The sequence below is a fragment of the Perognathus longimembris genome, chromosome 11, assembly GCF_023159225.1.
Source record: "Perognathus longimembris pacificus isolate PPM17 chromosome 11, ASM2315922v1, whole genome shotgun sequence".
In the NCBI taxonomy this organism is placed as follows: domain Eukaryota; kingdom Metazoa; phylum Chordata; class Mammalia; order Rodentia; family Heteromyidae; genus Perognathus; species Perognathus longimembris.
In genome coordinates this window covers 19,790,422-19,803,976 of record NC_063171.1, presented here as the reverse complement: position 1 = coordinate 19,803,976, position 13,555 = coordinate 19,790,422, and the positions used below count along the sequence as shown (strand labels likewise).

The following is a 13,555-nucleotide window of genomic DNA, read 5'->3' as shown; positions in this document are numbered from 1 at the left end:
GTATTTCATTCTAAAGACTTGTGAGTTTGATGACTGTTCTACCATGAATTAAATCACTTGTCATAAAGTCCAAAGAACATGACATACTTGCTTAAAGGTAACTCATACAAGTTATTTCACAACAGAAAGTGTTTATGTTAGAGCAGTAGGAAGCATCTTTTCTGCTCTTAACTGTTCAGGTTGCCTAGGTGATTCTTACATATTTTTCCATAGCAGTTACAATCCTAATTTAAGTAAACAAGTCAGTGATATTAAGTTGAGTATTAAGTGACAGTCAGAGGAATTTCATGGAGAGGGAGTGAAGAACACTTAAATTTATTTTGCTTGGCAGCACTTGGGGTTTGATCATATGTTGTGCTTGTTAGGCAGGCTATATGATAGCCAGTAATATAAAGTAAGTAATGTGGAATCGCATCTCTTCAGCCAAAAGATCCGAGAGTATAAATGAATTGCAAACTAAAAAATAATCGGGGACATAAAGACCAATCGTAACAATTTACTTCTCCATATATTTAGGCCAAGATGTCACTAGAAAGATGTGTTCAGTAATAGTCTTTCAGAATCAAATAATAAAATTTTGTTTGTCACAGTGACTCACACCTGAAATCCTAGCTCTACTCAAGAGGCTGAGGTCCAAAGATGGACCTCAGTGAAATTAATTTTAGTTATAACCAATGAGAATTGGTCAAATAGAATGAATAAAATATTCAGATTGAGACAATACAAAGGATGCTATTCTGTTTTTGCAGGCAAATTGCAACCTGATATGTGCTGATGAATATGGTCCAGAAACAAAGATGAGCATGTCTCAGTTGAATGAAAAAGAAACTCCATTTGAGCTTATTGAAGCTCTACTTAAGTACATAGAAACCCTTAATGTCCCCGGCGCTGTGTTGGTTTTTTTGCCTGGCTGGAATTTGATTTACACTATGCAGAAGCATTTGGAAATGAACCCACATTTTGGTATGTTTTGTTCTTTTTCAGTCCTTAACATTTGGAGGTAGAAATGTGAATACAGAGTTTATATTCTTTTTTTATGTAGAAATATGTGTGGTAGAGTAGTTTTAAACCAGCTCCTGTTCTTAGCACTTAATCTTTCTGTATTCTGTATTGTTTACAGGAAGCCACAGGTATCAGATTCTACCTCTACATTCTCAGATTCCCCGAGAGGAACAAAGGAAAGTATTTGATCCAGTACCTGTTGGAGTAACCAAGGTAAATATTAAACATTATAGTGATGGGTGGGGAAGGGGCTTATAGATGCTACAGTGTTAAAAGCTTTCAAAGAGCCACCAATTTTTAAGCATATTTAAGTAAAGGAGGAAAAAGCAGTCCTTAAGCTTAGTATGTTTTTCATTATCCACTGCAGAGAAAGTAATTCTATCCTTTTTTGTATAACAACTGAATCATTTCTATTATGTAAGTGGAATATTTTCTTAAGTGTAATTTTTCCTCTTTGCAGGTTATTTTGTCTACAAATATTGCTGAAACAAGTATTACCATAAATGACGTGGTCTATGTCATTGACTCTTGCAAGTAAGTCCCTAAAGGACTTATTTTCCTATTTCTGTTAATCGTCTATAAATAGAGGCTAACAAGGTGGCTTAGTGGTAGAGTGCTTGAAGAGACAGGTTGACCTCTAGATCTAGATCTTCTACCTTCAAAATCACATGTAATATAGCATGTCCCTAAAAACGAATGTCTATAGTACCAGCTTTGGAAGAGAGGTATAGGTAAGAAGTAAGACTGGCTTCAAGCATAAGCAAGAAATCCTGTCTACTGAATAACTAAAGGAAACTATAACTAAAAGATTTTTCAAGGCTCAAGTGCCTGGCATGCATGAGACAAACCTAGTATCACTGAAAAATGAATATGTAATAGCAGTATATACTCTACCTGAAATACACTATAGCCAACATGATCATTATAATGGCACACTTGAGGCTGAGTTACAATCATAAGCTCAAAGCCATTCCAAGGCATATAGTGAATTTGAGGCTAGTTTGATATGTGCCTGGGAAGCAGATGTGGGAATGAGCATATATAAATTGTATTAATTGGCACAAAGTAAGTCCAATGCAGTTGGAGAATGCTTTTATCTGGTTAGCTTGTACTCCATGGTGGTCGGTGTCCCGACACTCTCCCCCCCCCCCCCCCCCCCCTGGTGCTTGGGCAGCGTCGCCAAACTCCTTTTTGTTCATGTTTAGTGCTCTACTACTTGAGCCACAGCACCACGTGTGGCCTTTTCTTTTGATTGATTGGAGTTAAGTCTCACAGACTAGTTGCCTGGACTACCTTCAAACTGCAGTCCTCAGCCTTCCCCTAGCAGCTAGGATTATAGGTGTGGGCCACCAGCACCTGACTACCTCCGTATTTTTCAGATGTAGTCCCTCAGCTCAGTCTATCCTGCTGCAAAATTACCCAAGTCCCATTTTACAGAATGGTGAATAACTGCTTTTAGATGGAACTTAGAAGGATTCTGTTTATAATTTGGGTTCAAACAGATCATGGTGATGCCACTAAATGCGTGTAGCATTAGATGTGCAACATAGGGTGCAGTTTCACATATAATGTTTAAATCATAGAAATCCTAAATGTTAACATTGATTGGGGTGGATTGAATAATCGTCACCACTAATCTTTATGTGTGTCAGATTTAAATTCAAGTTACATCCTTTAATGCTTATAAGTAGATAGCTGTACTGATTCATTGTTAGGTGAGGTAGTGATCTAATAAACTTGCCAAAGCAGTCAAGCTAGTATTGGTGCATGTATTTTATATTGCCTTTTAGTAGATCCAGAAGAGTTGAGTCAGGTTGCTTATTATTTTCACTTGTGCTGTTCCTAAGTAGTCCTTGGTGACTGATTATATGAGTCATTAAAATAAGTGTTTAGTAAGAATTAACCATGCTTTGCTATTTAGGCAGAAAGTGAAACTGTTCACTGCTCATAACAACATGACCAACTATGCTACAGTGTGGGCATCTAAAACAAACCTTGAACAACGGAAGGGTAGAGCTGGTCGTGTACGTCCTGGATTTTGCTTTCATCTTTGTAGCCGAGCTCGTTTTGAGAGGTAACCACTTGAGTTCTTTAAAAAACAATAACTGTAAATATGCTGTCTGCTCGTACATTTTCTCATCCCCATGTGAACTTACTGAATGCACGAATGTCTCCAGCTCAATATGTTGGAGGGAAACATCTTTAATAATATATCCTAGGAATGTAAAGAGAAGTCAGAAACCTGTTACTTGGTAAAAGGATAGATGTACATTTTTTTGTGTGTCCATGTAACTTTTTAACTTTGAAATTACTGATTTTATGGAGCAAACTTTGTGAAAACAAGTTAAAGTTATGTTACTTTGTGTTTTTGGATATTTTATGAATTCTAATTTTACAGCAAAAACCTCAATATCAAGTTAAAGGAGTTATAACTACAAGTTTAAAAGGTTTTTTTTTTTTTTGAGACAGGTGTCAGTGAATTTACACCTGTAAATTCTAGCTACTCTGGAGGCTATGACCTGAGGATCATGGTTCAAAGCCAGCCCAGGCAGGAATGTCCATGAGACTATTAACTCCAGTTACCAACCAGAAAACCAGAGGTAGAGCTGTGGCTGAAGAAGTGGTAGAGTGCTAGCGTTGAGCTGAAGAGCTCAGGGACAGTGTTTAAACCCAGAATCCAAGCTCTACAACCAACAACAACAAAAAAGTACTAATCTTGGGCTTGAACTTATGGACCAGGGAGTGTCCCTGACCTTTCTGTTTTGCTTATGGCTCATGGTCTACCACTTAAGCCTCAGCTCCACTTCTACTTCTGACTTTTTTGCTGGGTAATTGGAGTTAAAAGTCTGATTTTCCTTTCCTTGTGGCTTCATACTGTGATCGTCCTACCTCAGCATCCTGAGTAACTATGATTGTAAGATTTCCCAGTGGCATTGAAATCTTACGGAGTAAAAGGTTAGACAACATGTAGCTCTGTTTTTAATTTATGCTAATTTACTTTGGAGACTTAAAGCTATGCACAGGGCTATCGTGGGGACTAGGATCACTTTCCCCCCTCCACTCTTGGCCATTGTAAAGGCCATCATGCTATAAGCCCCTGTCAACCAACTTGTACAGAGTGTTAAGTAAACAAAAACATTTCATAGTTATTTTAAGGAATGCAACTGTAAGTGGTTGTTTTGCTGGGATTTTGCTATGCTAATGGTTGTGCACACTGGGAAGATGATTACATTATACTTGTTTTCTCTTAGACTTGAAACACACATGACACCAGAGATGTTTCGTACACCATTACATGAAATTGCTTTGAGCATAAAACTACTCCGCCTGGGAGGAATTGGCCAATTCCTAGCCAAGGCAATTGAGCCCCCACCTCTGGATGCTGTGATTGAAGCAGAGCATACTCTCAGAGGTTTGTATTTATGTAGATCTGCTTAACATAAATAGATGTTAATTAAACAATCTCTCTTGATTATGGACTTAAAGAGCCAAGGTAAATAACTGGTAAGAAGACTTAGTACTTTGTGTAGTTCTTATATGTGTGTGCTTAGTGTAGTCATTATTATGAGATGGATTGGTAAAATATTTTAGAAAAGGCAGGATATGTCAAAACTAATATCAGAATGTGAATTGAGACCTGTAATTTTTTGGGTACTCTCACAATATATGTGCCACTACGGGTTTATAACCATATAGGGCTGAATTACTAGTGCCTCCTTAATACAGATGCTCGTGTGTGTGTGTGTGTGTGTGTGTGTGTGTGTGTGTGTGTGTGTGTGTGTGTGTAACTTTGGGGTATGAAGAATTGTTGGCTTTGAGTATGATCCTGACACATTGCTTTTTAAAATGGGATGACGTTGTACTATATTCAAGTCTTTATGTACAAAGAAGTGTTGATCTTGGTGTTAGAGGGTATTGATTGCAGTTGTTACAAAGAAATGTCTTTCCACAGAACTTGATGCATTAGATGCCAATGATGAATTGACCCCTCTGGGACGAATCCTGGCTAAACTCCCCATTGAGCCTCGTTTTGGGAAAATGATGATAATGGGATGTATTTTCTAGTAAGTGCTTTAGATTCATAACCTCTGTCTGTCTGTAATAGTTAGACAGAAGAAACTAAATGTATTCAGGTAGAAGTAAAATGGAAATAAAATTGAGTAGTTACAGTAAATAGCCCAGTATTCAGGAAAGCTCTGATTTCCATGAAGAGAACAAAGTATGCCACTTTCCAAAGCTGGATTTGTTTTTGAAAAAGTAGCATTAGGAAAAGGGATTTATTGTCTGGGTATCATGGTGCATTCCTGTGGTCCTGTCCCTTGGCAGGCAGACATTGTGAGCTGGGGTCTAGCTGATGGCTATAAAAAGAAAGACCCACAATGCCTAACGTATGAAACTGTAACCTCTCTCTCTGTACATCAGTTTGACAATAAAAATTAAAAAAATATATAAAGTCTAAATCTAAGAAAATCATCTCTAGCACCCCCCCCCCAAAAGAAAGAACCAGTCTTGTTAAGGTAGAGAAAACTAAAACATGGGGGACAGATACATACATGGTCATAATTTATGTAAGCATTTAAATAAGCGGTATTTTTTCCCATTCTGACTCTGAAGAAAGCCAGTGTGAACTTGTCAAGTTTTGGTGTGTCAGTAACATGGGAGGCTATAATGACACTTAAAGCAAAGTTAATAGTATATATTCCTAATCTACTGGCAACAAGAATATAATTCACGTTAAACTGTTGTTTCAGTGTGGGAGATGCTGTTTGTACCATCTCTGCTGCTACCTGCTTTCCAGAACCTTTCATCAGTGAAGGAAAGCGGTTGGGCCATATCCATCGGAACTTTGCTGGAAATCGATATTCTGATCATGTGGCCCTTTTATCAGTGTTCCAAGCCTGGGATGATGCTAGGTATGAGCTTAATGAAAAGGGTTTTGTTGCAATTATTCCATGATGTGTTTTTTAGATTCAAATTCTTGAGACTGTTTCATCTTTTATTTTAGAATGGGTGGAGAAGAAGCCGAGATACGTTTTTGTGAACACAAGCGACTCAATATGGCTACACTAAGAATGACTTGGGAGGCCAAAGTCCAGCTTAAAGAAATACTGATTAATTCCGGTTTTCCAGAAGGTAAGATTTCTGTGATTCTTGATATAGCTGAAGGGCAAGTTTTAGATCCTATGCTTTTTACTATGGTCTTACTTGTTTTACTACTAGTCTTTTGAAGATCATCACAGTACCAGCTTTCAACTTTTTTTTTTTTTTTTTTTTGCCCATTCTGGGGCTTGAACTCAAGGCCTGGGCATTGTCCTGAGCTGCTTTTGCTCAAGGCTAGCACAGTACCACTTGAATCACAGTGCCACTTCTGGGTTTTCCTGTTTTATGTGGTACTGAGGATGTGAAAGGAAGTACTTTATCAATAAGCCAACATTCTAGCCCGAATTTTATGTTTGAAAGGGAGGATAAAGTTGTGATGTTGACTGAGTAGAGCTTGATCTATATTGTTTTACTTTGCTAATAACTCAGTTAAACTTTATTTTTTATTTATTATTATTATTTTTTTGGCCAGTCCTGAGGCATTGACTAAGGGGCCTGAGCACTGTCCCTAGCTTCTCTTTGCTCAAGACTAGCACTCTGCCACTTGAACCACAGCGCCACTTCTGGCCGTTTCTGTATATGTGGTGTTGGGTAATTGAACCCAGGGCTTCATGTATATGAGGCAAATGCTCTTGCCCCTAGGCCATATTCCCAGCCCTCAGTTAAACTTTAAAAACTGGAATGCCTAATGTATTTGAGATGTAGAATGTAGTTGGGCAAGATGATAAATGTTGAAAATAAATGATGTAAATACCAGTGCCTGTAAACTGACTGAATTATTTTGTAAAGAACTAAAGAAAAGGGAGAGAACAGTATTAATGCATTTTGGATTTAGTATGGTTTATTCCTCAGAGGCAACTATCACACCATTTTGGGGGATGATAGATTCTAGATGATGAACCTAGACTTGTCTAGATTCAGTAGGGTTGTAAAAGTAGTTTTTAGGCTTTTCTAGACTAGAGCAAATAAATTTATTATAGCATTTCTAATCGCTGATAAAGCATTTTATCATTCCAACTAATTTAATTTCAGTGTCTGTCCTCTTACATTGTCGTTCCCCCTTCTCTATAAGGGATAGAGGTATTTTATTTTATTTTATTTTTTGGCCAGTCCTGGGGCTTTGGACTCAGGGCCTGAGCACTGTCCCTGGCTTCTTCTTGCTCAAGGCTAGCACTCTGCCACTTGAGCCACAGCGCCACTTCTGGCCATTTTCTGTATATGTGGTGCTGGGGAATCGAACCCAGGGCCTCATGTATACGAGGCAAGCACTCTTGCCACTAGGCCATATCCCCAGCCCCGGGATAGAGGTATTTTAAAATGGAGGAAAAAATACTTCAACTCTGATCCTTTCAGTTTAATTCAATGGCTGTCTTACTATGGCAACCAAAATTTCTTCTTGACCTTTGTTTATATTGTGTGTTCTGAGAACGTTTTAGCCAGGTTATTGGAAAAGATGTTTTTGGGAATAGTTTTAACTCTCTTACATAGGTAGCAAATGATAGAAGGATTTAAGTAGTTAACCAGTTTGTTTGTTTTTTTAATGTTTCTTTTGACAGATTGTTTGTTGACTCAAGTGTTCACTAACACTGGGCCAGATAATAATTTGGATGTTGTAATCTCTCTGCTGGCCTTTGGTGTATACCCCAATGTATGCTATCATAAGGAAAAGAGAAAGATTCTTACCACTGAAGGACGTAATGCACTTATCCACAAGTCATCAGTTAATTGTCCTTTCAGCAGCCAAGACATGAAGTATCCATCTCCCTTCTTTGTGTTTGGTGAAAAGGTATGGCAAAGTTAAATCCAGTTATCTTTGTTTTTAAAAAGGTGTTTTAACATTCATTATTATAGGTATATGGTACTCTTAGCCAATTGTGTCAGTCATTTCCATTTGCCTCTTTTTTTCCTATTACAGATTCGAACCCGAGCCATCTCTGCTAAAGGCATGACCTTAGTCACCCCCTTGCAGTTGCTCCTCTTTGCCTCCAAAAAAGTCCAATCTGATGGGCAGATTGTGTTTATAGATGACTGGTATGGATTTCAATTATAAATTACAAACTCTAGTCTCTTACAATGCAGATGTGTTCAGATTAAAATCTAATAAGAGGGGCTGGGAATGTGGCTTAGCAGAAGAGTGCTTGCCTAGCGTGCATGAAGCCCTGGGTTCAATTCCTCAGGACCACATAAACAGAAAAGGCCAGAAGTGGCACTGTGGCTCAAGTCTATCCTTGGGCAAATAGAATTCAGGGACAGTGCTCAGGCTCTGAGTTCAAGCCTCAGGACTTGCCTCTCCCAACCCCCCCCCCCCAAAAAAAAAAAAAATCTAATAAGATAAAAACATGGCAGTAATTGCTTAGCCACGTATTTCCTTGGGGTGTGTGTGTAAGGCTTGGTAGAAGTAAATGCACTACAAACATAGCCATAAGAGTCCTTATGACTAGCAGTTAGTAGAAAGTTACTCCAGGGGGTTAGAGTTACATAAGTGAGGTAAACTATACATTTTCTCATTGTTTACGCTTGTGTTGTGAACAAATTCAGGTATGAATATGTCTGGAACCATTCTAATGTTGAATTAGTGCTTAACCAGTTAGATTTATTACATTCCTTGTGTGGAATTGATGAAATATTTTTATTTTTCTCCATTTTAGGATCAGACTGCAAATATCTCATGAAGCTGCTGCATGTATCACTGCTCTCCGTGCAGCCATGGAAGCTCTGGTTGTTGAAGTATCCAAACAACCTAATATCATCAGCCAGTTGGATCCTGTAAATGAACATATGCTGAACATGATCCGCCAGATTTCTAGGCCCTCTGCTGCTGGTATAAACCTTATGATTGGTGGTGCACGGTAAGTATACCTCAGTTGCCTTTGAAAGTAAGTCAGGGTAGATTCTGTATGTTTATCTCAAGTTCCTGTAGTTCAGAATATCAGTGTTAGATATAAACAAAAAAGAGACCTCTAAAGTACATGTGTAGTAAGTACAGTGTATTTTGCAGTATGTAATACCTCAAAAATGAAGTAGTTTTAATGATGTGTTGGCATCTCTACAAAGAAAAGAAATTTGTTAAGGGGTTGTTTCTTCCTTAAATGCAAACACTATTGTGTCTAGTATTATCATAGAGAACTGGAGAACAGTATAGCTATCTTGAAAGAGTAATTCTTTTGTTTTATACTAGGATTTCAACTCAGGGCCTTAGGCTTGCTAGGCAAGCACTTTTCCTCTTGAGCCACACCTCAAGGTACCATGTACTTCAGTTATTTTTCAACTAGGGTCTGACACTTTTGTCTATGCCAGCCTGGAACTGAGATCCTCCTACATATATTTCCCATGTTGTTCGCATTACAGGTGTGAAGGACCATGCTCTGCCTGCCTTTTTGTTGTTTTTGTTTGTATTAGGATCTTGATAACTTTTACCCAAGAAAAAGTACAAACTAACCTGCGTTCTGTTCTCCCCCCCCACCCCCTTCTTAGGTATGGAGATGGTCCACGTCCTCCTAAGATGGCCAGATATGATAATGGAAGTGGATATCGAAGGGGTTCTGGATATGGTGGTGGAGGCTATGGCGGAGGAGGATATGGCGGTGGGGGCTATGGCGGTGGAGGATATGGTAGTGGGGGATATGGTGGTGGAGGCTTTGGTGGAGGTGGAGGAGGCTTTGGAGGAAGTGGCGGTGGCTTCGGTGGCGGAGGCTTTGGGGGTGGGAGTGGTGGGGGCTATGGTGGTGGGAGTGGTGGGGGCTTTGGGGGTGGGAGTGGTGGGGGCTTTGGAGGAAACTATGGAGGCGGTGGAGGCTTTGGAGGCAATGATGGGGGCTTTGGAGGGAATGGTGGAGGCTTTGGAGGGAATGGTGGAGGTTTTGGAGGTGGTGGAGGTTTTGGAGGTAGAAACTATGGAGGTGGTGGAGGCTATGGTGGTGGCTCCAACTCTTACCGAGGAGGATATGGTGGGGGTGGGGGTGGTTTTAGAGGAGGTTCACAGGGGGGCTATAGAGGTGGCTTTGGTGGAGACTACAGAGGATCTGGTGGAGACTACAGAGGATCTGGTGGAGGAGGCTACAGAGGATCTGGAGGATTCCAGCGAGGTGGTGGCAGGGGGAACTATGGGGGAGGCTACTATGGACAAGGGAGAGGAGGTGGTGGTTATTAAACTTTGTTATGTCAGTGCCTATGCATAGTTTTTTTTAAGCATGCTATGTGTTTTCCCCAAGATGTTTATTTCCACCAAATCAGTAAACCCATTCCCCTTCTGTTCTGTGGTTTGTTGTAGTTTAAGAAAACCAAGCATATAGATGTTAGTGGTTTTGTTTATACTATGTAAAATACAATGACCTATTATACAAGCACCATGCCAGTTTGTATTTTTTTTTCTTTCAAGGAGTAAAAATTTGCCTTTTAAATTAACTCAATATTTTCCTGGCTTCATTTAATACAGTAGAAAATAAAGTGTCACACTAAATCCTACCTGTGTAGTTGACCATTAATCTCACACAATAGAGTGCTTCTATAATGTTGGAATTTTAAATGTTGAGGGCCAGTCGCGCAGTTTCAAGGAATATATGCCAATGATAGACGTTATAACAGAATGATGGTGGTATTGCAGTTCTTGCAGTAAAACTCAGCCTAATTTTGTCTTCCAAGCTTTGTCTATAGACCAAGGTCAGGATTTTCTTTCCTAATAGATACAAGTTTGGTTTCTAGTATGTGGAGTTTAGAAATTACATCATCATGGAGAACTCTTTGGGACAAGGATTATAATCTTTGTTTTAGGCAGAAAAGAGGAAGCATAAAGTTTAGAATTGGGGTCAAGGAGATAAATTTCACATTCATCTATAGTACAATGTATTTCTGAAGATACTTGTTTCTGTAAGTTAGAATTTTTAGTAAACTTTCACAATTTCTCATGTTGAAAGCACAATGTAGATAGTAGGACTTTAGATTAGACATGACTCGGTTAACATAGCTCTTTTTTTTTTTTTTTTTTTTTTGGTGCTTGAACTAAAGGCTTCACATTTTTGCTTAGCTTTTTTTGCTCTTGGCTGGCACCCTCCCACTTGAGCTGTGCTTCCAGTCCGCCATTTTTGCTGGTTGGTTATGGAAGATTCAGTCAAGCAACTGTTTGCCCCAGGCTGGCTTTGCAACTAAAATTCTCCAGGCATCAGCCTTCTGAGTACCTATGATTATAATCATGAGCAACTGGTGCCCATCTTGGGTTTGCTTTCTGTCATGTGGATTGTGGGCAACATGTATTTTGTTTTAGTGTCGGTGTTGCTTAACTTCATTGTACACAGGGGAGGGGAGGTGTCTTTTTTTTTTTATATCAAACTCCTATTCCTAGCTTTAGATTCTTCTGCAGTTGGTTGTTGATGACTGAAACAATCAGTATTCTCTTAACTAGTGCTTCATTCCTGAATATCCAATTTGTATTAAAAATAGCTTTCTGGACATAAATCTTTGCTAAGCTATCCCACAAATAAAATGTATTTTTCAAACTTGTGGGGGTTCTCAAAAGTTTTTTCCTTAAGTAATGCATTTTGTCTATAACTCAAGTAAACCTGTTTTGTCCATGTGTATGTAACCATGGATAGTTTCAGAGTTATGTTTGCTGTACTTTGTGTCTGTTTTGAGACTTGAACTCAGCCTGGGTGCTATCCTTAAGCTTTTGTGCTTATGACCACTTAAGCTATAGTTCTATTTCTGGCTTTTTACTGGTTAATTGGAGTCTTGTGGACTTGAACAAGGTGGCATCCTCAGGTCCATGATCTTCAGACCTCAGCCCTCTGAATAGCTAAGATTACTTACAGGTGTTTGCCAGCTGGTGCCTAACTGGGCAATATCAAAGATCTTCCCAATCTTTGCCTGCTGAGTAAATCCCCCCACACCACCCCTCTAAAGCAAGAGTTTATTGCTAAGTGAAAGAATGGCCACCCAGAAGAGTAGATGGAATTGCTAATTTTTTTTTTAATGGAACAAGGCTTCTGAAATTCATTGTTGGGTTTGAATTACTGTCCAGAAGTTTTTATATTTGTATGCCTTCTATGTTTCTGGGTTCAAGTTTACGTAAAGATTTGTGGACTGGGAAAAGTTAACAGATCTAAGAGTTGTTTCTTGAGAGGTTTTAAATGAATTGCTTGCCCATTATAGAAAGGCAGAAAAAAGCTAGGTACATGTAAACCTAGATACTCTTGAGATCTGAGGCTTGAACTCAGGCCTGTCCCTGAGCTTTTATTTAATGCTAGCAGTCTGCATTCACAGCCCTGACAGGAAAGTTAGAACTCTTCATTCTCAGTTAAGCAAAAAGCCAGAGGTGGTAGGGTTTTGCAGCTCTAGTGCACTAGCTTTGGGGGGCAGGGAAACAGGTAAGACTGTAAAGCCTGGATTTGAAGCGCCAGTACAGTCACTAAAAGGCAAAAGTAGGACTTCCAATTCGTCCTTTTTCATCTTATGGCTATTCTTCCTCCTCTGGTATTTTGGGTATGATGTCCTGAGTTTTTACTCCAGTATAGGCAGAAGTTAGGGTTTTTTGTTTTTTTAAATCAAGCCCGGCATTCATAGCTATTCCTAGCTATTCAGGAGGCTTGGCATCTCAGGGTTGCTGTTAAAAGCCAGTCTGGGAAGGAAAGAGTGCTGGTACAGAGTGGTAGAGTGCTAGTCAAGCTCTACAGCCAACCAAAAAACTTCAGCTTTGTACATTGTGTGGATTACTAAGGAATCACAACCTTAGAAAAATAGGTGCATAAAAAATTTATATCTAAATCTTAGGTACATAATGCTTAGCACATGGAGGATAGTTCTTAAATTCCTTTCACTTGGAAGACTTCGCTATGTAGGTGGTAGAATAAGCATTCTGTTAACCATAGTTGTTACAAGGGGGTTTGCTAATGTGATTTAGGTTAAAGTTGTTAAGAAGAGTGGTATTCTGGGTTATTGAATCTGTTTCCTGAAAATTGGATTCCGGGGAGGATTTGTTTTGCTTTTGCAAACAATCTTAATATGGAAGGTGGCCTTGAGGCAGTAAAACGGAATTCAGAACAACTTCAATCCTGGTTCTTTCAGCAAGAGAACATCCTTTCCTGGAGAGTTGAATGTCATCCCAAACCCAATAGTTGCCAGGCTTCCAACTGCAAAATTTTGTTATGTCTGGTTTTTATGACCGTAACAGAAAATGAATATGTGAATTCAGTCTCAGGTTTGAAAACCCTAGTACTCGGGAGGATAGACAATCCTGAGTGTCCTGTTAACCAGCAATAAGCCATAAGAAGTAGCACTGGTGATTCATGCCTGTGATCCTAACCACTAGGAAGGCTGATATAATGATCACGGTTCAAACCCAGCCTGGGCAAGAAAGTAAATCCATGAGACCCATCTCCAACAAACTACTCAGGAAAAATCCAGAAGTGGGGCTGGAAATACGGCTTAGTGGTAGAATGCTTTTGGGTTTGATTCCTCAGCA

At 39.3% G+C, this 13,555-nt stretch overlaps 1 protein-coding gene across 2 annotated transcripts in view; it reads left to right on the top strand.

Moving 5' to 3' along the window:
* Dhx9 (DExH-box helicase 9) overlaps nucleotides 1-10,564 on the top strand; it is a 33,163-nt gene extending 22,599 nt beyond the window's left edge. For both annotated transcript variants that reach the window (XM_048356738.1, XM_048356739.1), the window contains exons 17-28: nucleotides 750-963; nucleotides 1,121-1,215; nucleotides 1,463-1,536; nucleotides 2,924-3,076; nucleotides 4,254-4,414; nucleotides 4,955-5,066; nucleotides 5,754-5,915; nucleotides 6,008-6,135; nucleotides 7,659-7,888; nucleotides 8,018-8,133; nucleotides 8,751-8,951; nucleotides 9,577-10,564. In XM_048356738.1, coding sequence (XP_048212695.1) covers nucleotides 750-963; nucleotides 1,121-1,215; nucleotides 1,463-1,536; nucleotides 2,924-3,076; nucleotides 4,254-4,414; nucleotides 4,955-5,066; nucleotides 5,754-5,915; nucleotides 6,008-6,135; nucleotides 7,659-7,888; nucleotides 8,018-8,133; nucleotides 8,751-8,951; nucleotides 9,577-10,252 — 2,322 coding nt within the window. In that variant the 3' untranslated portion in view covers nucleotides 10,253-10,564. The remainder of the gene's footprint in view (nucleotides 1-749; nucleotides 964-1,120; nucleotides 1,216-1,462; nucleotides 1,537-2,923; nucleotides 3,077-4,253; nucleotides 4,415-4,954; nucleotides 5,067-5,753; nucleotides 5,916-6,007; nucleotides 6,136-7,658; nucleotides 7,889-8,017; nucleotides 8,134-8,750; nucleotides 8,952-9,576) is intronic.
* Nucleotides 10,565-13,555: the final 2,991 nt, after the last annotated feature.